Source organism: Mesocricetus auratus, unplaced genomic scaffold, assembly GCF_017639785.1.
Source record: "Mesocricetus auratus isolate SY011 unplaced genomic scaffold, BCM_Maur_2.0 Super-Scaffold_100694, whole genome shotgun sequence".
NCBI lineage: Eukaryota > Metazoa > Chordata > Mammalia > Rodentia > Cricetidae > Mesocricetus > Mesocricetus auratus.
Genome location: NW_024429268.1, coordinates 5,407,770 through 5,433,066, shown reverse-complemented (window position 1 = coordinate 5,433,066; position 25,297 = coordinate 5,407,770). Strand labels below are relative to the sequence as shown.

The window sequence follows — 25,297 nt, the reverse complement described above, 5'->3', positions numbered from 1 at the left end:
CATTCTCGCGACCCCCTGGATAATGTGTTTCTTTTGGGAGAACGAAACACAAAATATTAGCTGGGTCTCTAATTACAAGATTTTTTTTAACCACTGAGACAAAACAAACCTGAAACAGCATACTTGAAATTTTAAATTTCATTTATTTATTTTGCAGTTTGCCCCCTGAATCTCGTGTCCTGTGGTAACTGCCACGTGCTTCCTCCTCCTTGCCCACATATTGCAGCCCAAACAGAGAGAAAGGGCACTTGAATGAGATGAAAATATGCAGAGATGAAACGGCATACATGGGACGAAAATATTGTTGAAATAGGAGGTTTGAATCTGTGCATAAATTGAAAATCATCGTCACCATCATCATCATAATCATCATCATCATCTTCTTCTTCTTTTTCTTCTTCCTCTTCCTCCTCCTCCTCTTCTTTCTTCTTCTTCTTTGGTTTGTCGAGACAGGGTTTCTCTGTGTAGCTTTGGAGTCTGTCCTGGAACCAGCTCTGTAAACCAGGCTGGCTTCAAACTCACAGAGATCCACCTGAGTGCTGGGTTTAATGCGCCAACCAATGCCCGGCTGAAATATAGCTTCTTAAAGGCACGTAAAATCTCACTAATCCTCTGAAACTACTGTCTATTATTTCAACATATATACATCCTTTTGAAATGGAAGACTTTCTAGAAAAAAAAAAGGCTGCTCTAAATCTGCCCATGAAAACACAGGTTTTTAATTATAAAATTGGAACGACCTAACAGAGAATTATCCAAAACCAAATGGAAGTTTCAAGTGGAGGGGTGGATTTGACAATAACGCATTATATGTTTGCATGATAGTCTCAACTAATAAAAAGTATTTTATTTTTATTGAGAAAAATTTCATACGGAATATTCTGGTAATGCTTTCCTCTTCCCCAGTTTCTTTCAGATTCCTCTCACCTCTCCACCCATCCAACTTCTGCTATACCCATAGGTCAGTGTCTCCCTTAGCCTTAATCAAAGAAGCTTCCTCTTGCAGTAGATGGGACTAACGCAGAGACCCACAGCTGGTCAGCGTGCAGAGAGTGAGAGATTTTACAATTCTCAGTGCTAAATGAGATGTCTTCACCAAACCCCTCCCCTCGGGGCTCAGGGAGTTTCACAAAAGAGGAGGCAGAAAGATTGCAAGAGCCAGAGAGGATAGATGACTCCAAAGAAACAGAAAAAAAATGATGTCTAAACATGGACACTTCCAAAGCATTCTTTGCTGAAACACAGTGGGGCAGAGCCTTTACTGCAGGGAACAGGGACAGTGGGAGCGGGACATAGTTGTTTCTTCTCTATAAATAGTCCAGGCAATATAACACAATGACCCTGACACATAGACACTGTTTTCTTACAATTAAAGACAACTGGACCTGGATTAAAATAACATGCTCCTGGCCACACAGCTTGTGAACCTGGTCACTACGCTTTAAACTGTCCTTTCTGGAGTTCTGTTTGTGATTTGTTGGCTCTTAGAAGAGTCACTGCACAGCACCCCACTAGCCTTAATCTTTTAAACGCCTGCCCGGTAACTGTTAGACTCTTTTGCTCTGGTTCCTTTCTGTACGTGGTGCTTCTAAAGAGTCTAGATTCTTTCAGCAGGATCGCTTTCCCACTGTCAGTCTAGGGGTTTGCAAGGTGATGAAACTTTGTTTCGTTTAGTGGATACACAGCCTGTATTTTGGCAACATTTGTGTTTCTGGAAACTTCTGCTCCAATCTGGACTGATTGCTCATGAGTTCTATTGTCCAGTTGTCACCCTGAGATTTTTGGGGGGGGTTGAAACAGGATTTCTCTGTATTGTTTTGGAGGCTGTCCTGGAACTAGCTCTGTAGACCAGGCTGGCCTCGAGCTCACAGAGCCTGCCTCTGCCTCCCGTGTATTGGGATTAAAGGTGCATGCCACTAACTCCTGGCTCCCACCCTGAGATTTTTTATTTGTTAGTCTGAATTAGATTCTCCACTTTTCAGATTCCATGATCTCTCTTCCTTTTGGTTCACTGTATCCATCTGCTAGGGAAACATTATCCAGCAATGTCCTAAGAGAAATGAAATAAAAGTGAACATTTTGTACTTACATAAATTAAAATGTCTTTTTATATCTTTCATATCTTGGGTTAGTAGGGAAATCTGTGTTGAAAATTACATTCTATCTGAATTTTATAGACTTTTCTGTTTTATAATTTCCTGTTATCAAGAAATTTATGACTGCTGGAGGGGGAAGAGTCACTTTTCTTTAGGGGTGTGCATATTACAAAACGAAGAGCACATGAAATTTGGGAAGTAAAAATGGTACGTGGGGAGGATGGGAGTAATTGTGGAGGCAGGAATGAGGGGAGTGACTCGATCCAAATGTATTATATGCATGTTTAACATTTTCCATCAATAAAATAATCTAATGTTAGTTGCCTTTTCAATAGTGTTAATTTTTAATTTATAGTTTAATTCATAAGTTTTCTTATACTAAGAATTTTTAATTCTCAGAATTTTGAAATTCTGTGAAGATAAACTTTGGATTCATTTGCTATATGTCCATTAAACATAGGTGAACACATGTTTGATGTACACACACACACACACACACATACACACACACAGGCATGCACAGCATATATACAGACACTTGAATATAAATGGTGAGAATGTCCCAAATAAATGGTGAGAGAATAAAAGAGAAAGTGAGAGCATAATTTTATAACACAATCTTAGAACCAGAGGACTAAGATGGGTTAGTTTTGCAAGACTATCTTCCTGGATTCTATATTTGTTTTAGGAACTCAGACTTTCAATTCTCAATTGCCAGTTAGAAAAAAACAATAAACTAAAAAAGTGAGGCAATGTTTGGTAGCTCTGATGCTAATCCATGGTTCTGGGATTACAAAGAAATGAATTTGAGTCCTAAATTTGTCATGTCTTTTAGAACCTGTAAATTTGTGTAAGTTAAGTTCTCTAGGTCTTGTATATAAAAATTTCCAATTTGTAAACTTCAAAGACAGTTGTGTCCAAATAATGCAGCCTGGGGCTGCAGAGATGGCTCAGAGTTTCAGAGCATTTGTTGCTCTGAAGAGCACCCAGGTTTGGCTCCTACCGCACGCATTATGGCTCACAACTATCTGCAACTCCAGTTTAAGAGGCTTTCTTCTGAACTTCAAGGGCCCCAGAACATTCATATACATAAAATATGTAATTCTAATTTTTAAAAAATAGTTCAATTCATAATAAAAAGAAATAGCTCTGATTCATTAAGGACAGTGTTGCCTCTTGTTTGTGTTCTGTACTCAAGAAGCAGCACAAATGTGCTATCAATAATGATGAATAAATGAATGTTGTACAGATGGCAAGTGTATTCTGGGATGCCTTTAGAATGAAAGACTCACCCTAAGTGAACAGCTACATAGTTCCCCTAGGGGGCGATGTATTTTTTTTGTATGTCTAGCAAAAAGCCAACTTCCTACCAAAAGAAATTAACAGAATGAATAAGGAAGCGATTCCACTGTAGAGAGGAAAGATGAGTGTGAGCTTGATGTTTTAGTACCCTTTCTCAGGAAAGAGAATATTGCTTAAGGATGTGGACTCTCCTGCTACTTCTCCTGGGCCAAGGTAGGAGTTTTGTCCTGAGCAGAACCTGGGGTCAGTGTTAATGCTGAGTTGAGGCATGGGGGACACGTTCTACCCCCAAAGCAGAATATACAAGCCAGAGGATGAAGAAGACGTCTTAGATTAGAGGATTCTGTCAGAAAGTGTTGGTAAAAGGGAGGAGCGTGCTACATGATTTGGGAAGTCTGGTGGTGCCACAGTAAGTAAAGCAGGAACCTTTGTCTTCAGACATGTCTGACTCGAAACTTGTTCACTCTCATGGATCTCTGTCTCTGTTAAACCAGGCTCTGTCTTCAGTGTCCTCCTCTACCAAAAGCCAAAACGGGACATCTGTCAAAGTGGAACCTCACTGAAAATCCAGTGCGTGGTTGACACTCAAGTTGCTGGCATGTTCTGGTACAGACAGTTCCAGGGACAGAGCTTGGTGCTCATGGCAGCTGCAAATCAAGGCTCAGACGCCACATATGAGAGAGGATTCACCAAGGAGAAGTTTCCCATCAGTCGCCCAAACCTAACATTCTCAACTTTGACAGTGAACAATGCAGGACCTGAAGACAGCAGCTTCTACTTCTGCAGTTCTGGAGACACAGTGCTGGTTGCAAATGGGAGATCTCAGCAAGAACCGTCCCCTCTCCCCACCCAGCTCTCCCCAGATGAGCCTAAGGGCCCCGTCAATGTACTCAGTATGAAAACCACAGCTTCTGAGTGACAGCTGTTCATGTGTCTGTGGCCACCATGGACGGGAATAATGATGAAGACAGAGAGAGAATCTCTAGTACTTACTAGAGAACTCATGAGAAACTCGGGGCAAATTTTCACCCAGAAACCTGCTTACAAATACCCTGTTAACACAGATGCAATCTGTCTGCAAGTAGCAAAGTAAAAAAGAAAACTTCTGTGTTTTATCTCACGTTGTTGGCTATAGTGCTGGTCTACTATATTAATGCTTGCTGACTGATCTTGTTAAATAAGTCTATAAAGTCCTCCAAACACCCAATGTGACACATGGATGTCACATCAATGTAAAATTTGCAAAATTTCAGGAGCCTACCCCATTGGTGACCTTTTGAGTATTCCAAGAGGTCTGATTCACATTGGACTGTCTCCTTTAATGACTGGCAACACGTTATTATCACCATAAATGAAGAGGCACTGTGCTTAATCCTTCCGTGGGATGTGCTGCATTAGGCTGTACTAGTCGTCTCCATTTGTTAGCATGGAAAGCTATCATGGTGCTTGATATGCTAAGTAGTGAAAAAACCTCCTGTTGCCAGACACCCACAACTAAGCACTGAACTGAACTCCTGGAATCCAATTGCAGAGAGAGATGAATGATGAGCAAAGAAGTCAAGACCACGCTGGAGAAACCCACAGAGGCATGTGACCTGAACAAGGGGGAGCTCATGGACCCCAGACGGATAGCTGGGAAACCAGCACAGAACTGTTCCAGATCCCCTGAACCTGGGTGTCAGTTAGAAGGCCTAGGCAATTTATGGGGCCTCTGGTGGATCAGTATTTATCCCTAGTACACAAATGGACTTTGGGAGCCCACTCCACATAGAGGGATACTCTCTCAGCCTAGACACATGGGGGGACGGTCTAGGCCCTGTGCCAAATGATATGACAGACTTTGAAGATCCCCCATGGAAGGCCTCAACCTTACTGGGGAGCAGAAAGGGAATGGGATAGGGAGTTGATGGGGAGCAGGGGAGGAGGGAAGGGAGAGGGAACTGGGATTGGCATGTAAAACAAGCCTGTTTCTAATTTACATTTCAAGAAAAGACACACACAAAAAGGTTCCCACTGCTAGGGCATACGCCAACCAGACCCAGGTCTTCTCAAGAGTCTATGGCCAGAGACAGGCTGATCTCTGCGAGCTTGAAATAAGCCTGCTTCACATAGTTCCAGGCCAGTCAGGCATACATTGTAAGATCACATCTTTAAAAAAAAAGTGGGGTGGCATGGGCTGCAGCCTCTGAGAATGGAAAGATTAGGGCTTCAAGTCCAGTGTGAACTGCATAAACCATTATCAAAACTAAAAAAAAATAGCCACCAAGACAAAACAAATAAAAATGGCCTGTAGTAAACAGAGAGTCTTGTATGGATTCCTCTGTCAGATATTTTCATAGAAAGGAAGAGAGAAGAAAACTCACTGTGTTCTGGTGATTGCTTCGGGTCTGTTCCCTGGGCTGTGTTTTATGACTTGCTTGTCTCTTTTGATATAGAGCGATAGCACAGACAGGTTATATTCCGTGTCCTTTGTTCATGGATAGGCAGTGATGGACAGCAGAGGACTGAGATTTACATCTCAGGCATCATGCCAGGGATGGATGGGACCTTACCTGCACATGCCTCACTTGTACCAAACTGGGGGAGCCTAGAAAATAGCCCCCTCCGGGCTTTATACCCCCACAAATACCATGCCAGGCTGCAATGCTGAAGGAGATCCTGATTTTAGTGGGACACATCTCTTCTTATGCCATAATTGTTTTATATTAGGTGTGTATTTTACGTTTAATTAGTACATGGTGATGTAATTTATCTATTATGACAATGTTTTTCATTGACATCTACTTTGAAAGGTATGTGTTTAACTGTTTATTTCTACTTGTTTCCAGTGGCCATTCCTGAATACACACTTCCCATGCTTCACTTCCAGTTTCTGTTTGTCTTTGCAAATTAGGTGTGTTTCTTTCGTGCAAATACAAATTGCCACCCTACAACTTTGAAGAGAATAATTAAGACCATTTAACCTTATGAATTATTATTAAGCGGTATTTGATGATTCTCGCATTGTTGGATTTCTCCCTGGATTATCCCCGTCTTGTAACATATGTTCCTTTACCCTTTTGTTTACTGGGTTGAGTTTGTTCATGTCTCAGCTAGCTATACCTCCTTATGCATTATGTTTCCTTATATCTTTTGTTTGTGAATTTCTTCGTTTGTGAAAAAGATTATCCTAAATATTTTCTGAAATGATAGAGAAGCAATCCTGAATCACTAACCTTGTCTGTGATTACCCTGCGAAGTCTTTGTCTCCTCATGAAACTGAAGGAATAACTTTGCTGGATATACTAATATTAGTTGACAGGTATTTACTTAAAGGCTTGAAAAATACTATTAACTTTGTTTTAGATGTTAGGGTTTCTGCTGAGAGATCAGAGATAATTTTTATGTTTATGTATTTTGACAAATTTCTTATTACTATGTAAAATTTTCTTTTATCTACATTCATAGCATTTTTAACTAGAATGTGAAATGGAACATTTCCTTTTTTTTCAGTATGAAGTGACTGGATTTATTAAAATTCAAGGCGTATGTATACATGTATATACATATTCATATTAGGTTGAAAACAGACTTCTTATTTTTTGTTAGGTAATATCCAAATAATACTCCTGTGCACACACACACACACACATACACACACACACACACACACACGCACCATGCTTAAACATTGCATATTACTATTACATCCATTTTGTAGACAAGGAAGTTGAGTCATGTAGAGATTTAGAAACCTGTCCAAAGCACACAGCTTAAGAGTAAGCGATTTGGGATTCAAATCGAAGTCACTTGACCGCACAGCTCATTTTTTTAAAAAAACTTGTTTCGATAATTTCATACACAATGTATTTACATCATTTCCTACTCCCTCTCCCGACTCCAACTCCTTCCATGTGTTCTTCTACATCCTCTTAAATTTGTGACCTCTTCTTTGTCAGAGAATACACACACACACACACACACACACAATCAAGTCCATTTAGTGTTGTTCTTATGTACCTGTGCTTAGGGCTGACCAGCTGAGAGTGATTAACCCGGACAATGTATCAGGGGGCTCATCTCCATAGAAACCCGGTTCTTCTCTTAGTAGCCATTGCTTGTTTTTAGCTTTGTGTCTAAGGATGGGACCCTGTGAAACTTTACCTTCCATACTGTCACGTTAACTGGTGTCTGGTGTCATTATACAGTTCTTCTTCTTCTTCTTCTTCTTCTTCTTCTTCTTCTTCTTCTTCTTCTTCTTCTTCTTCTTCTTCTTCTTCTTCTTCTTCTCTCCTCCTCCTCCTCCTCCTCCTCCTCCTCCTTCCTCTTCCCTTTTCTTCTCCTCCTCTTCTTTTTTCTGCTTGAGACAGAATTTCTCTGTGTAGCTCTGGATGCTCTGGAACTTACTCTGTACACCAGGTTGGCTTTGAACTCAGATCTGCCTGCCTCTGCCTCCCTGCTGTAGGGATTAAAGTTGCGCTCCGCCATGCCTGACTTCATTATGCTGTTCTTGTTCAGGCAGCCGTATTGAGATTTCATGGGTGCAGCTTTGCTGTAAGGGACTATCTCCCAGCTCCTAAGCACCTGGCTCCTCTGACTCAGTCTCTCCTCAACCTCTGAGATGATCCCTGAAGCATGGGTACAGGGGCCATGTTGTAGATGCATAGTTGGGTCTCACATCCACAGGAGCACACTCTTGCTCACTGTGCAGAGTATTTTGTGCGTTTATCTGAGATTAGGTGGATGTTTGACTCAAACGTGCTGTTTTCCTGGTAGTTTTTTTTATGATAGTCTAACCACTTAGAAAACAAAACATTTGCTTTTGTGAGTACATGAAAATCTTGATAGGCCTCCATCAGTTTTGAAAGGTACTGGAACATTTCCTTTTTAATGCCTTTTGTAGTTGAATATCCATTTAGCTTCTAGGTTAGGAAAATTTTGAGAATAATTCCGAAAAGTATGTTATCTTTTTCTTTGGTTGGTATCTCAAAATCCAAGGTACGCCCCGTGAATCCTTGGGTTTTACCTTTTGATCACGCCCCAAGGTCTGAGTCTTATGGTCATGTTTTCTTGTCCTTCATTTCTGTCTGGAGGTAAATTTTCCTCATTCTTATGTTTGGGACCTTATTGCTTGTTTGTGTTTTCCTTTCGTGATTCACCTGTATCGACAGTCTTTCTTTTCACAGCACTTCTATTAGAATTCTGAGGTGTCCCTTTTCAAAATGATTTAACCACCTAATCACTATCTTTGAAACAAAATATGTACAGATAGGTAGGTAGATAGATAGATAGATAGATAGATAGATAATAGAATTAATTGTACATATTTATTTTTTTTACTAAAGGCACATATACATATATAAGTTCAATGAAAACAAGGCCCTATTTTTACTCCTTTATTTTTGTTCACTTTAAGCATAGAAGTCCAGAAATACACCGAGAATTCAGTAAATATTTTTTAAGTAAATAACATCTATGTAAAAGGAAAATTTATCAAGCAGTGGTAAGTTTCCTCACACACACAAAACACACAAAAATTTTACACATTCATCTGAGGTTAGATAACTTAAGCCAGTAAAAGATTAACAGGCATGGGGACATAACTGTAAACCCAGCTTTAGCACCCAAGAGCTGAGGCAGGAAAACTGTGGATATTAGTATACCAGCGACCATTAGATATTCTGTTTCCAAAGAAAAAAATTGTAAAGTTGTTCTAAAAGGGAAGCTCTAAAGATTATTTATTTGAGTGAAGCTATGTATTTGATTAAGGTTAATAATGTGTAGTACCCACTTCCCCTCTGCTGGCTTTCCCAAGATTGTGAAACAGAGCAGATGTTATGCGTTTGAACAGGAAAGGCCAGAGCCAGCTCAAGCACAATGATTTTGATGTACAAGGTTTTCTTGCTGGCATTGTACTAGTGCCAGGACAGGAGGACAGTTTTTCTACGGGGCTTGGAAATCTTGATAGGACCTTTCTAGTCCTGTTCATTTAGAAGAGAAAAATTTACCAGCTCTCTCTCCTCCAAATGTGTGGCACAGTCTACACATCTTATGAACAAAGTCAAGTGGAGAGAGCTGTTGACTAAATTTAACACCACATTTTATCTGGGTGATACAATCTGAATCCAATATGACACACACACACACACACACACACACACACATGCAAGCACACACTTAATGTATTAAACTCTGCATTTCATGGAAGCCACATGCGCTTTTATAATAAACAGTCCACACAAGGACAGCTCCTGGACCCTGCATTGGATTCTTCCAGCTTACCCTTCATTCGTCGCAATTCATCTAAGCTGTTCCAATAAGCCCAGAAAGTGAGTAGAAGGAGTGAATGTTATATGAAGATAAACATGCGCCATTTCACTATACCAGATGTTCAATCTTTTACAACCAGAAAGCTGTAACTGTTAACCCTCCGTATTCACCTCTCTATGATGAATGCTGCCTTAATCGCGGAAAAAAAATGCAAGTAGCATCCCGTCAATATGCAAGCTTCTTATTGGTCTTGAGTGAGAAACAGGAAGCAGGGGGAGGTGGCATGAGGGTGTGTATTCGTCACGCTTGTCACCTAACTAGACTGGACACCAAAGCATGAGTTATTTAAAAGGGGGAATTATTTATTTTGGATCACAGATTCGGAATTTTCATTTCACAGTGTTTGGCTCTGTTGCTTCTGTGACAATGACACTGTGAAGAGGAAGCAGAGACCCAGTGAGGGACAGTTCCTGACCAAGACACTGGCGTAAGGACAAGACAGTGATGAAGCATTTCGTACAGAGAGGTCCCACATTCTACTTTTCCCAGGTCACCCCTAAATAGCGTCACCAGGTATAGACAACATCTTCCACAAGGAGCTTACGTGAGATATTTCAGTGTCAAACCACAATGTTCTAACCAGGCCTTCAATGACTCAGTGAATCTCAAAGTACCCTGTTACAATCTTTCAAACTCCCAAGACCAGTATCTCCTCTGAGACACTGCCTCTTCTATAAGGCATAGTAGAGCAAAAAGCTAAAATCATGCATTTCACACACATAAAAGCTCATTGTAGGCCAGGCAGTGGTGGCGCACGCCTTTAATCCCGGCACTCTGGAGGCAGAGGCAGGCAGATCTCTGTGAGTTTGGGACCAGCCTGGTCTACAAGAGCTAGTTCCAGGACAGAGAAACCCTGTCTTGAAAGACCAAAAAAAAAAAAAAAGAAAAGAAAGGAAAGAAACAAAGAAAAAAGAAAAAAAGAAAACTCATTGTATACATTCTCATTATAAGAAGATAATAGGGAAGGAATATGATTAAGCAAGAACAAGGTCTAGAAAACCAAAGAATAAATCTAGCTCCAAGGTCAAGCATTTGGGATTCTAGCAGCATGAAGTGAGCTGTGAACTCCAAAAAGACTTGGACAGCCCACTCTTTCTAGATGCAGGCCATGTGACCTCGCTGTTGATCCATCTCTGACCACCGCCTCCAAGCTTTCCTCGGATGCCATTCTGTATTCATATCATCTTCAGCTTGCTGGCAGGTCTTGACTATGTCAGTTCATCTTTACAGCATGGCACACCGCCTTCTGATAAGCCACCCACCCATGGGCTCTGACAATGGTACACATTGAAGACCTCTCTCTGGTCTTTGTTTGGAATTTTGACGGAAGCTTCTTTGAAACTGTGAGTGAAATTTCCTGGAAAGAAGGCCCATGTGACGCTGAATATTTTGCCAGGCAACTAACTAATAAGAATTCAGACATGTGGAATTGTTGGGATGCTGAGGTTCGAAGCCTAATTACAGCTAATCTTGGGCTCTCTTTTGATAGTCATCCCTTGCCTGCCTTATAACAATGAGTGAAGCTACTCGTTTCCAACAACTGCAAAGTAAAGGCTATCATTAGAGCAGCTAGGTCTTACTGCTGAGGTTTCCAGGGTTAACCATAACCAACAACTCTGATGTCTCCAGAAACATATTTGAAAAGTGCCTTGACTTACAGCCTTCATAGAACTGTCATTACAAAAAGTAATAATAATTCAAGAAATGGTTACTATGTTGGATGATGAAATTTGCCTGAGTCTGCAATCTGAATGAACCATTGTCAGTAATACTTCGATCTAGAATAAGCTGTAAACTGTCTCTTGGCTCCTTTGATGCAAAGTCCTTATTTTCATTCTGTGTTAATTTGATTAACTGATTGATTGATGATGATGATTGATTGATTGGTTTGGTTTTATGGTTAGTTGCATTAACATTTATGGAACCTAAATGTGGACTCCCCAGAATGAATCGCTTCATTCTAGGAGCATTACTTAAATCAGAGGTAGGTACTGGCAAGACTGTTGGTGTCCAGCTGTCCTTGCTACCTCCCTCTGACTTGTGTTTTTAAGTTATTTCTGGATTTTTAACTCTCCCTTGATTTAGCAATGATTCATTTGTTCGTTCTGAGCTTGTTTTGGAGTCCTATGTGGTAGATATATTTTTGACTTGCTTTCAAAGCATTTGGCTTAAGATGTCCATTTTATTTGTTTCCTTTGAAAACAGTTTGGTTTATAGCCATTCAGTTCGTGATTTTTCTGGTATTTGGTCTTTTTTTTCTCTAGAGACTCCTCCAATGTTTAATTGAGGGTGGATGAAATATTTGAAAAAAAAGATATTTGGAACTACAGATAATTTATTTTGGTAAGTATATAATTTAACTTGTAAGTATTTTTAATTGAAAAATATGGACAAAGATAACTTGGCTTCATATCTCCAGCAATGTGGGACATTTATTACCTTTTAATTTGTTTATTTTGTACCCATAACTGAACATCCTAGGCAAGAGAATAAAATAAAATAAAATCATATGTGAACAGCTTGCTTCAGTTAGAAACTAATAATAGCTAAAGAATAACTGATAAATAGGCAACTTATAAAATAGCAAGATTTCTAGAAATAGCCAGTTTAAAGATTTTTAAAATAGAAAATTAATTTAAAATTTAAATTCTATGTCATAACTAAAGATACATCCTGGCAAACCTGGTTATCCTCAATATTCTGATCATCTAAGTTCTGAATGAAAGGAAATGATACTTAGAGCATATTATAGGTTGGAACCTAGAAAAAAATTAATCTCATGATATACTAAGATTTTCCATTTGTAAAGGTCACTCTATCCTGGGAAGTCCATACCCATACTTGAGTATATCTTATTTTCTCCTTGAGTGTCTCTCTTTCTCCTAACCTTTATACTTAGATCTATATTAAAATATATGTAATAAAATCTTCAGCTCTGTTTCTAATTGGCTAGGTGTATTACATTCCTGCAAGGTCTATCAATGGTTATAGGAACTCCTCAAGCTGCTGATGGTTACGTTATGGAGCTGTCTATACCTCCATCCCTTATATCTATACATCTACATCTTCTAGGGCAGTGGTGCTCAACCTGTGGGTCAAGACTCCCTTGGCAAATCTCTATCTCCAAAGATACTTACATTGCAATTCATAACAGGAAAATTTGCAGTTATGAAATATTAACAAAAATATTTTTGGTTGGGGGTCACCACAACATGAACTGTACTAAAGGGTTGCAGCATTAGAAAGGTTAAGAACCACTAGGAGCTCCCTGGATCAATGATAATGAATAAATTATCTTAGTTATCAGATTTTGTCTTTCAAGACTTAAAATAGATCCTTTCTGTCTTTGAAAGTTTTAGTTGATAAGTCTAATGGTCCCACATTTCTATGTGATTTGGTGTTTCTGTTTTGCTTCCTCAACATACTTTATGTTTTCTGTATATCTAGCATTTTCATTATGTGATGAGGAGAGGCTCTTTCCCAATCTTATCTGTTCGGTGGACTAAATACCATCTATATCTGTAATATTTGCTTAACTCTGGGAAATATTATTTTAAATCTTTTGAAAATGTTTTCGATGTTTTTAGAAACCATTCTTCTTCTATGTTTAATAACCTCTACATTTGATCTTTTCATAGAAAATCTTATGAAAATTGACATTCCTCCTTCTTTTACATTTGTCCTTGTTGAATCTTTCTTTTTAATTCCTCTACTTTGTCCTCAAGCCCGGATATTCCGTCCTCCCCTTGATCCATTGTGCTAATGAACTTTCCATGGACCTTTGTATTGGATTATGCTTTTTTTTTCCTTTACAGAATTTCAGGCTGGACTTTCTTCAATATTTCTATCTCGCTTTTCAGTTCTGCTTTTGTCTTACACCCCTTCGTCTCTCTGTTCAGCCATTTGTGTTCTTATTCAGAAGCTTATTTTCTTCTTGGATGTCTTTGAAAGTACTTATGATCATTTTAATCATTCTTCCGAGTTCTCTGCATGGGATTTCATCTAATTCATACTTACTGGGTACCATGACTGTAGGATTAGGTTTTTTTTTTGATGAATCATGCTTTTCATTTATCTTCTAGTACTGATTTGGGATGTAGACGTCTGGAGTTACTTCGCTGCTTCCTTTATGATCATTATCAGTGATGTTCTTTCAGCTGAGGTATTTTCAATGTTCAAGTATAACCTAGATGTGGTAGAGTTGAGATACATACAAAGTACATAATATCATTTCAGGTGGAGACTGGAGAGATATAGCTCACCAGTTAGGAGCACTGACTGTTCTTCCAGATTCCATTTTCAGCAGTCACACGGTAGCTTAAAACCATCTGTAACACCAGTTCCAGGGCCTCCAGCACCCTTTTCTGGTCCCCATGAAGCCAGGGAAGCACATCATGCATAGACCTACATGTACACATGCAAGGAAAATACTCGTACATGTACAACAATAAAATAATTTTTAAAATATTGTTCTTAGTAATTAGCATATAAACTTATTGATATAGCAATATCTGACATTTTATCATAAGCATTTCCTTTTTTTCTTGTTACCATATAGTAGCTGTTCCAAATAATGGTTTTCATGATGATATTTCCACTCATTTATACATTGTGGAGTCTTCTTCCAGTTTCCCCATTCCCACTTCTGTTATTAACCCTTCCATGGAATAGAACCTATTGTAATTATATGTCATTTTATAAATATCTAGACTCTACATATGAGAGAAAATTGGAATATTTGTTTTTGTGAGTCTGACCTATTTTTATAATATGATGATTTCCAGTTTGACTAATTTTCCTGCAAATGACTTAATTTCTTCTTTTTTATGAATAACATTTTCTTGTGTATACACCCCACAATTCATCTATTGATGGTAACCTTGAATATTGTGAATGCTACCACAGTAAGCACTAGATATTCCAGTACCTCAGTTGTTGGTAGACTATACCTTAATCTGTCATATACTTATGAATACTATCACAGGATCATAGGTCTATTTTTAATTTTTAAAGAAATATCTATACTTATTCCCATAGTGTCTATACTAATTTATACTTTCTCAGCACCAATACTTAATGATAGCCCCTATAATCCTTGACAGCAATTAGAAAATCTTTTTATTTGTTGATGACATACCATCTAACCTAGGTAACACAGAATTCTAATAAGTCTTTTATTTGCCATTTAATTATGGGTAAGGATGCTTAAGTAGTCCATGTATTTATTGGTCATTTGTATGTAACATCTTTTAAGAAATTCTCTTCAGTGTCCATACTTAATTTGTTGATTTGGGTTGTAATGAATATTTTTAGATTTATTTAACCAATTTTACATGTTTATCTTCTCTAAGATATGTAGTTTTTATTTTTCTCTTATCGAGAAGCCTATCCCCTCTCAAGGACTTACTTTGTTGTGCAGAAATTTAATTTCATGCAGCTCCATTTAGCTGTTCTTGCTATTAATTCCTTGATTATTGAATCTGATAATCACTGTAATCAAAATATCAAAATGCTGCAGATAGTCCTTGTGTATGGCTATGTACCAAACAAAGTGCTTTCCCAGTGTTTTCATCTGGAAGTTTCAAACTCTTAAGTTAATGTTTTTGAACAAATTTGGACTTGTTTTTTTTTTGTCAAGGGTGAAAGATGTGGATCTACATTTATCCTTTTCTTCGTGTATTTTTTCTTCCCGTTTTTTGAGAACTTCATGCATGAACACTCCTTCTACATCACTCCCACTCCATCCTTCCTCCCTCCAACTCCTACCATGACCACACTGTCACTTCCAAATTCATGACCTTTTGAAACTATTGTTACACATATAGTATACATGTACGTGTATGTGTGTTTGTATGTATAAAAACATTTATGAGCAACCTATCAAGTCATTATTCATATGTATATGTGTCCTTGGCTGACCATTTGGAACTAAAAAAAAATTAGGGAGAAACTTGTCCACGTAGGAAACTGCGTGTCCCTTTCTCCATAGGCGTTGACTACTTGTAATTCTTTATCCGGACATTGGACCACATGGAATTTCACCAACCTGTGTTGGAATGTCAACTGATGTTGTCATAATGCTGATTTTTCTCAGGTAACCACATGGCTGACATTGCAGGGGTGTATTTTCCATGGCATGTCTAGAGGACACTATCTAGCAGCGGATGTCTGAACTTTGGGATTTTCTGATTTTTCTGTTCTTTTTAGGTATACTTTTCCCAGCACTATTTGTGGAGGAAGTTATTTTTTCTAAAGAGTGTGTTTTGGGCACCTTTGTAATTATCAAGTAGATGAAGCTGTATGTGGGTTTATTTTTAAGTCCTCTAGTCTATTAAATTAATGTATATATCTAGGTTTTGTTGGTACTAGGGTGTTTTTTGTTACACTGACTGTGTATCATGACTTAGATGGGTACTGCAATGTTGCCTGCCTTTTCCTTTCTACTCAGGATTACTTTGACCATTCAGGTTGGTAGAGATTATAGTTTTGTTTCATCTAGTTCTTTGAAGGATAGCATTAGAATTGTGGTGGAATTAAATTGACTGTGCCAATCAACTTTGGTAATATACTTTTTCTTTAATTACTTTCTTTAATGTTCTATCATTTTTCCTTACTTACGTTTTAAATGTTCTGTCATTTTTATTATGGATGCCTTCTACCCTTTGTGGATAGGTGTCACCAGTTTTTGTCAATGTGATTGAATATGAGGGGTTACATCCTGATTTCTCTCTCATTAGGTTTATTATTGTTCTATGAAAAGGCTACTGGTATCTTATCATGCAATTGGGTGGTATTTTATCATGTCCATGAAATTTCTACTGCAGTCTTTTAGTGTTTGTTAGGGATAGGATAATGTCACCTGTAAAAAAAAAACAATAATTTTACTCTTTACTTTGCTATTTCTATCCATTGATTATATGGACAGCATTGGACTTAGTGAGTTATCAAAAATGAAGGCATAAAGTTGGGAACCATACAGATTGTGGGAAATAGAGGGGTATAAAGGAGAAATGGGGTTAAATGTGATCATATTTCATTGAATAAATATATGAAATTCTCAAGAATAAGGAAAAGATTTTTTGCTTTTAATTGTTTTGAGATTGTAATTACAACATCTCTCCTTTCCTTAATAATCATGGTCTCTTCTTTTATTGTTATATATTGCTATTTGCATACACATGTCTATTTCTGCATATATCTGATGAGTCTTTATAATGTTACTCTATGGATGTTTTCAGGACTTGCCATTTGGCACTGGACAACAATTAGGGTGCTCCTTCCTGGGGAAGACGGCTCTCCCATTTCCAGCTTTCCTTGGGTGCTTGTAGTTCTTTGTGTACGTTTGAGTCATCATGGTTTTCTTCCCATCTACTTTGGCGTGTCAACTAGTGTAGTACTTGTTCAGCTCACATTTGGGCAGTCATGTTGGTGAGACATTAAGGGCATAGCTACTGATATTACTAAAGGAAAAATAAGGTTTGCACAACAAATTCCCTCATCATCTGGCTCTTATAGTCTTTCTTCTCCGTCTTCTACAATGTGCCCTGACCCTTAGGTACAGGATTGTAGATATATTCGCTGTGACTGGGCTCCACAATTCTACGTTTGGATTCATTGTGGTTTTCTGTAGTGATTACTCTCTGTTGCTAAGGAAATTTTCCCCGATAAGAAGTTAAGACTGTACTTATCTTTGGGCATATGGAGAACATTTATTCTTAAGCTGTTTACTCAACTTCAGTGAAACCAGAAATACTCCATTCTTGAACCACATAATGGAAAATACAGTCAGTTTTCAGAGTAAAGTGTTCAGATATCATTTCTACATTTATTTCTCAAACAGATGTGAAGAAGTCAGTCCTCTTCAGAGAGGCAGATACTTCATATCTGGAAAATGAGATAACAGTATCTGTCAACTGTTTCCTTAATGTAATTGGAGCAAGTTTAGCACAAGGGCAAGGCAACCAGATAACTCTTGTCAGAGTGCGCCAGTCTGGAGTATGATCGCCATGCTCAATTTTACACTAGTTGTTGCATAAACGTACAAACTTTAAATTCACACAGTAAAGCCCATCTTGATCATCTAGAAATGCAGACTAGTAGAACACATACAAGGTTCATAAAAGGCTATAAATTAGATTGTGAAAAAACAGAGAAATCAACCACTGTTTCCAAGACTGCAATGCAATTATTTGACATGCTAAGCATTGAATGAGGACTAAGAGAAAGTTTTAGATAAAGACACTAAAGAATGTGTATATTAGGATGCGTGGTATCAGGAATAGCATAGACTTTCATATGGAGTATAAACAGCTGGTTTTGTAAATCTATCTTACTCACCTCGTTCTAGAGAATGAGGTGGTAGTCATGATCTACAGTAGTCTTCTTAGCCTATGATTCCTGACAGCTTGGAGAAAATTGATCTCAGGTGATGAATAGCACAAAATATTAAACTATTAACCTTCGATCTTTAGATATAGAACACTGATATATCATGTCCTTCAATATTGCTTTACAGACAGACTCATAGGGAGAACAGTCACTGTTATCATCCCTCTGGCTAAGATGATTTTCCATACATATTGGGGATAATCCCCTTGCAGGCCACCTAGCTAGTATATACTGGAATGCAGAAATGCTAGAACAAATATCTGACTTTTTCCTCCAAAGCAGGTAATCCTATAAATACGCTAGGCAAGAAAGTAAAACATTATAGAAAAATTTCTTACTTCCCAAGTTAACCATAATATCATAACACTGTGTCAGCTGGCTCTGAGCACCCAGATGTGTGTCCATGTTAGACATGGCACAGGTGGATAAGAGGGTCTCGGTAAAGTAAGGCTCTGAGATGCAATGCAAGGTAAATATAAATTGGGTGTTCACACTCTGCCAAGGGGAAAAATGGCAGGTGGAGCAAGACGTTTAATTTGTCTCCTAGGGACTTCCGGAAAGCTTGGAAATAGCCTTTTACATGCCACCTGTGACAAATTTGATATTATACAAGTTTCCATATCATTTTTTGAGCCTTGAGACCATATGCCAGTTTTAGCTTGTTTAGAAAAAGATTAATCCATTTGAGTCAATATACCTTTTTTTATTATTTAAAGATAATCCCTTTCTTCATACTTCACCGTAAACCAGTTTTTAAAAGTAAGGAGAGGCTGCATACATGAGAAATGGGGTACACTACTCTTATGTGAAATGTCTGGGAAACCTGTGAGTCATTTTAAAAAGTAGAACTGCACTCCATATAGGCATGACCTCGTGAGCCATATGTTGATATTCAGGCAAGAGAATTAAGGGATCTGAGTACCACTTCTGTTGTGAGGCTCATCCAGGCATGCCAGGGATGGTCACAGAAGATACTTAACGTGTCTCACAAGGTGGTTTTTCCCAGTATACTCTGGTGTTCACTTCTTTCACCATCCTCCACGTTTGGTTTCTCAAAATACATCACAAGATCCTGAACTCATACACTGCCACTCTGACCACAAACTCTTGAACATTGATTTACAATTTCGAGAAGTTAGTCACAAAAATTGCTCTTTCTTGTCCCTCAACAACACTGACATCAGACAAAATAGTAAGCAAATGGATCCTATAATAGAGCTCCTCAAGTTGCATGCTTTAAGTTAAATAAAATCTCACATAACATTTTACATTGAACACCTCCTGGACAGCTTAGGGCTCAATAAATTTCAAGGCTGGGACTTAGTGGTATTCTTGGAACAGATTCATGGGTTTTCTGCAGGAAGCTTCCTCTGAATAGAAATCAGACTGACCATGGTTTAAGAACTTCGTATTGTCTAATCTGGAATAGGACTTCTACATCAAACCATCTGCTTCTAGAAGATAGGGAAGTATTAATCTTTGCAGATCATTAAAATAGCCATGAAGATGCTGAAACTCTATCCATTAAAGCATGAACAGTGACAGTCAAAGGTCAGGACAGAGAGGGATGCATACTATGCTATTAGTCTCTCTGTGGAACGCACTGAGGAAGCTCCTACTCAAACTTCATCTCTTATACTTCAATAATTCGCTATATGTGAGGCATGTTAGAAAGCAGAGTCAGATGAAAGCCCACAGTACGAAGCATGTCTATTTCTCCCTTCATCCTGTTGCTTCAATTTAATTCTGAATACCAAAGCTCTTGGCTACGACCTTTCTGTATGATGGTTTATACTGGAGTTAAGAATCACCAGCTCACAGATATTAGATCCAGATACAAAATTTGTCCTCTCATGGGGCTGCAGATCCCAGAATACCCACCTAATGACCAATACTAGGACTTCCTGAAAGTAAATGAGACAGTCTCTATGAAGTCTGGGTACGGCTAATGCTAATGACCATTCCCAACATCTTATATCAGCCTGGGAAGGCCCAGCTACATAGACAGTCTATGGTTCTATTGTGTTTTCTACCCCAGCCTCCTTTCAAGAATCAGCTGCTCTCCTTGTCTACACCAAGAAGAAAACTTTCCTTATCACATGTTCCTCAACCATCCACAGAGTGGACAAATAGAGCAGAGATGATGTAAGACTTGGGAAAGGGAAACCCACAGGTGTGCTTGTGTAGGAGCAGTGGGGCCCTCCCCTGAGTAGCTCCTTCTACCTCCAGCACGGTATAAATGCAAGCTCTGCCCAAGAGCTTGCTATCTTCTGCCACCATGAGTGCACTCCTGTTCCTGGGAGAGTTGTGAGACCCATGCATTAATCCAGGTCCCGCTCTTCCTTCTCCTAGAGGCTGTGAACCCTTCCACCAAAGCTGATTTTTTATTCTATGTGTACCCCAATGTCCTATATCTGCCCACAGCAACTCTGTCCCTATGCATTCTGGCTTCTCTGCAAGCTTGACCTTTCCTACTCCTTCTACTGTTGTTTATTGTGGGATCAAAGAGGCTAGAAATGGAAGGTGTGTTAGGGTTCCTTGAAATGAACCAGGAAGCCTCCTGTTTGGACATGACAGTTTTGGGATGTCTCAGCCATGACTATCTTTACAGATGAACGCTTCCAATATGAAAGTTGAAAACCTCATTACACTGAAGAATAATGTATTAAAATTCTGATCTTATGTGCCTGGAATAGCCACTTTGTATTAGGAAGGACATCCAGATATCTATATCCATATATGTCATAATGTGGGTATATTGAGTTCTACATACCCAGGATACTTTCTAAGATAGTTCCAACTATCCCTAATCCCCTTAATCTCAGTTAGCCACAGGGTGTTAATAAATTATTAACATGAGATCAAAGCCAGCAGTGGATCAGACAACCCTCCTTGTGCCCCGTTCCTGCATGCTGAGAGTACCCCTCGCCCTGTCCCTTGTACCCCATCAGAACACTGCCGCCTAAAGAGTGTTTATCTATTGTCTTCAGTGCTCTGTATTGTGGACAGCTATAAGCCACCACAGGCCTACTGTTAACCTTCTTGCCTTCAGTTATTTTACTCAATAAGGGTTCCACAATAGCTTAAGTTTGACATAGGACTGAGGGCTCCAGTTTCCAGCACCGTGATGAATCGCCTTCTCTCTGCTTCTCTCTGTTCAAGTTGCTTTCCCTCTTGATGATGACAAGATTGTTGGAGGATACACCTGCCAGGAGAATTCTGTCCCCTACCAGGTGTCCCTGAGCTCTGGCTACCACTTCTGTGGAGGCTCCCTCATCAATGGCCAATGGGTGGTGTCTGCAGCTCACTGCTACAAGACGTAAGTGATGGGCCCTGTCTTTGCAGAACACACACTTGGCGTTTCCAAGGGGGTGGAATTAGATCAGGCACCAGCTGAGGTTTTCAGGTGAATGAGAAGAATCAGAGAAGAGAGATTGGCCACTGCAACTTCTTTCATGAGTTTGGAGAGAATGAAGATACATAATAGGAAGCCTTTCACACCCCTAAAACATTCAGTGTTAATCAGGGATGTTGATAAGAAAAGCAAGGAAGCTTGATTTTTAGGATTTAGAGAATCAAAATGAAGTCACAGAGAGACTTTCACAAATAGTTCTGCTGGGTCCTATAGCAAGGAGATAGATGCAGAGATTTCAGTGATTGTAAACGATCTGTAATCTTTTTAAAGCTTCCTATCTCAATTCATTTCACTCTATGGAGAAAACCGAGTGTCAGTTTCTCTACTAGAGGGTGTGTCATGTGAGGGCACATCTGAATCATCAGATTGTAAATCAGAAAGAAACCCAGAATGTCAAAATTCACAGCAAGTTTTGAGGTGCCACAGTTACACGGACCAAGTATTCTTTTGTGTTCGTTTGTTAGTTTTCATTGAGATAGGCTTTCTCTATTTAGCCCTGACTGTCCTAGAACACACTCTATAGACCTGGCTGACCTTGTCTCTGAGAACTTCTTGCCTCTTCCTCCTGAGTGTTGGGATTAAATGTATGTGTAGCCACTGCCCAGTTTTAGACCAATTTATTCTTATTCCAAATAGGATTAGGCCTATCAAAATAATAGTCTTTTAGGAGCAGAGGGTTTAATGTAGTTTATATGTTATAAGACCCAGATGAAGACACACAGAGCTGCTGAGCATCAAAGGGGAGCAGTACGTTGATGATGAGCAGTTTCCAACTGAAGTCCCTCACTTCTGCTGCATTATCTGTCTCTGAAGCAGAAAGGAATTGGATCTCACAGTGGTACTCGAATTCCACACCTCTGCCACTTATGTCATGTTAAACCAGGCCTCCTCTACATTCTAGACTTATTCAGCAAAAAGAGGCCTGGAATGTCTAGGGTAATGGAGAGGAAGTTTCTGCCGTGTCTTTTCTTTCCTATAGCCGCATCCAAGTGAGAGTGGGAGATCATAACATCAACGTCCTTGAGGGCAATGAGCAGTTGATCAATGCTGTCAAAATCATCAAGCACCCTGACTTTAATTCCTGGACCCTGGACAATGACATCATGCTGGTCAAGCTCGCTTCCCCTGTGACCCTCAGTGCCAGAGTGGCCACTGTATCTCTGCCCACCTCCTGTGCACCTGCTGGCACTCAGTGCCTCATCTCTGGCTGGGGCAACACACTGAGCTTTGGTGGTAAGTAAGACATTTCATCTACTTTCTATACATGCTTTGATAACTAAGTCAGACTCTAAACATAAACCATTGGCTTTTAGGCTATAAATGCATTGCAAGTACCCTGTACACACAGAGTTCTAAGGTGGGCACAAGATATGTTTGTACATACAATAATCTGTTTGCCAGAATGTAAACAGGACAAATACAGAATGTGCTATTATTACTTCCAAGAAGGACATCAGTAATGGCTATTTGGGAATCTAAATGTCTTGAAGATATATCCACTCTCCATATGTCTTCAATATTGTACTTGAAGTTCTAGCTAGGGCAATAAAACACCAAAATGAGATGTAGGGGATACAAATTGGAAAGGAAGAAGTCAAACTTTGACTATCTGCAATTGCTATGATGGTTTACATAAATGACCCAAAAATTGTACCACATAACTTCTACAGACTATAAACACCTTCAGCAAAGTGGTATGATATAAGATTAACTCAAAAATATATATCTATATATAGATGATAAATGGATTGAGAAAGAAATCAGAGATACATCACTGTTCACAATAGCCACAAACAAGGTTGGGGCAAAGCTAACCAAATAAGCAAAAGACCTTTATGACAAGAACTTTAGGTCTTTAAAGAAAGGAATTAAGAAAGACATCAGAAAATGGAAAATTCTCCCATGCTCTTGGATAGATAGGATGAATGTAGTTAAAACATAGCATTTTTGCCAAAAGCAATCTACAGATTCAATGCAATCCCCATCAAAATCCCAGCATAATCCTTCACAAAACTTAAAAGAACGATTCTCAACTTTATATGGAAAAACAAAAAAAAAAGCAGAATAGCCAAAGCAATCCTGTACAATAAAGGAATTTCTGCAGGCATCACCATCCCTGACTTCAAGCTATACTATATAGGCATAGTAATGAAAACAGCAGTTTGGAATTAGCACAAAAAAAGACATGTGCATCAGTTGAATCGAATCAAAGACCTGACACTAATCTATGCACCTAAGACCACATGGTTTTTGACAAAGAAGTTAAAATTATACAATGGAAAAAAAGAAAGCATTTTCAACAATGGTGCTGAAATAACGGGATGCTGACATGTAGAAGACAGCAGATAGATCCATGTCTATCACCATGCACAAAACTTAAGTCCAAATGGATCAAAGACCTCAACATAAATCCAGCCACACTGAACCTCTTAGAAGGGATAGTGTGAATACCCTTGAAGACATTGAAACAGGAGACCACTTCCTTTGCATCTTGAATCTCAAATAGCTTGAAGAAAAACGCAGTATTCCCCCATCCCAAGATAACTCTAGAAGCACTGTAGTCTTCAATGGAGAGTTTCAGGGGTTACACAGTAGACTACACAGTAGCATCGATCCATAGTCTTGTCTGAATTACATTTCTTTCTTCTGCTTTCCTCAAAGTGAACCACCCAGATGTGCTCCAGTGCCTGGACGCCCCACTGCTGTCTCAGGCTGACTGTGAAGCCTCCTATGCTGGAAGAATCACCAATAACATGGTGTGTGCTGGCTTTCTGGAAGGAGGCAAAGATTCTTGCCAGGTAAATAGCTCCTTTTGCATATGAATACCTTGTGTCCTTGGGAGTGGGAGTGGAATGCCCAAGTGTATTTATGGATCAGTATGTATTGTGTAGTGGTTCCATGGAAATGTGAAGAGGTCTATTCTGGGTGTCGTTCCAATGCATTAGTGAGAATAAAGAATGGGATAGTAAGTGGAGACACAGGGAAGCTAGATTGGCATCTTCAGGGCAGTGTAAATGTAGTCGTTTTTCTATATGCCCCTTTCTTAAAATTGTATTCCTCCATCCCAGGGTGACTCTGGTGGCCCTGTGGTCTGCAATGGAGAGCTCCAGGGCATTGTCTCCTGGGGTTATGGCTGTGCCCTGAAGGACAGCCCTGGTGTGTACACCAGGGTCTGCAACTATGTTGACTGGATTTATAATACCATTGCTGCCAACAAAAATCCTTAATCCTTCTGAAATCACTATGCCAATAAAGTGAATTCCTTACTTTCTGTGTCTTGGTCTGTTCTCTTTGTCCTCTTGTCTCTGAGAAACACACCCCAATTTGTGGTCATCTTTCTCTATCCTTGAGATACGGAGAGCATCTTACACCTCCAGACATGTTGCCTCAAATAGTAGATGAGCAGCAGTTGAAAAGAATAAAATAAATACTAAAGTTAAGTAGTAGAAGAAACAGGTTTTATTTTCCTTTAGAAACTTGCATATCAGAAAGTAGATGTTAAAAAAAACCTTCTAATTTTCTTTTACATTTCTGTGTGGTTTTTAAATAAACCATGAACACACTCATGGTTAAGGAATAAATAATATTTACTTTCAATGGGAATTTTTCTATTTTGTTGCAATTAATCTTGAAATTATGAGAATATTCATTCACCATCATGGATGGTAAGACTCTTGCCCACATTGACTATTGTGGGAACCACTTGTCCTCAGAGAAAGTATATCCAGGGCTGTTTCAAGTGCCTGCAGGAACAGCTTCCCTTATGTCTCTTCCTTATGTGAGTATA

General features: G+C 39.0%; 1 protein-coding gene and 1 gene segment (V, D, J or C); both read left to right on the top strand.

The window, feature by feature from the left end:
- The first annotated feature begins 3,497 nt into the window (after positions 1–3,497).
- LOC110343390 lies at positions 3,498–4,317 on the top strand. The segment is given in 2 exon segments: positions 3,498–3,611; positions 3,893–4,317. Coding segments are annotated over 2 exon segments (459 nt in total).
- Positions 4,318–15,823: 11,506 nt separating this feature from the next.
- LOC101835623 (anionic trypsin-2-like) lies at positions 15,824–24,777 on the top strand. Its single transcript, XM_021234702.2, has 5 exons — positions 15,824–15,914; positions 21,258–21,414; positions 22,490–22,743; positions 24,172–24,308; positions 24,579–24,777. The coding sequence occupies exons 1-5, from the start codon at positions 15,872–15,874 to the stop codon at positions 24,735–24,737; spliced, it is 750 nt and encodes a 249-aa protein (XP_021090361.2). The 5' UTR covers positions 15,824–15,871; the 3' UTR covers positions 24,738–24,777.
- Positions 24,778–25,297: the final 520 nt, after the last annotated feature.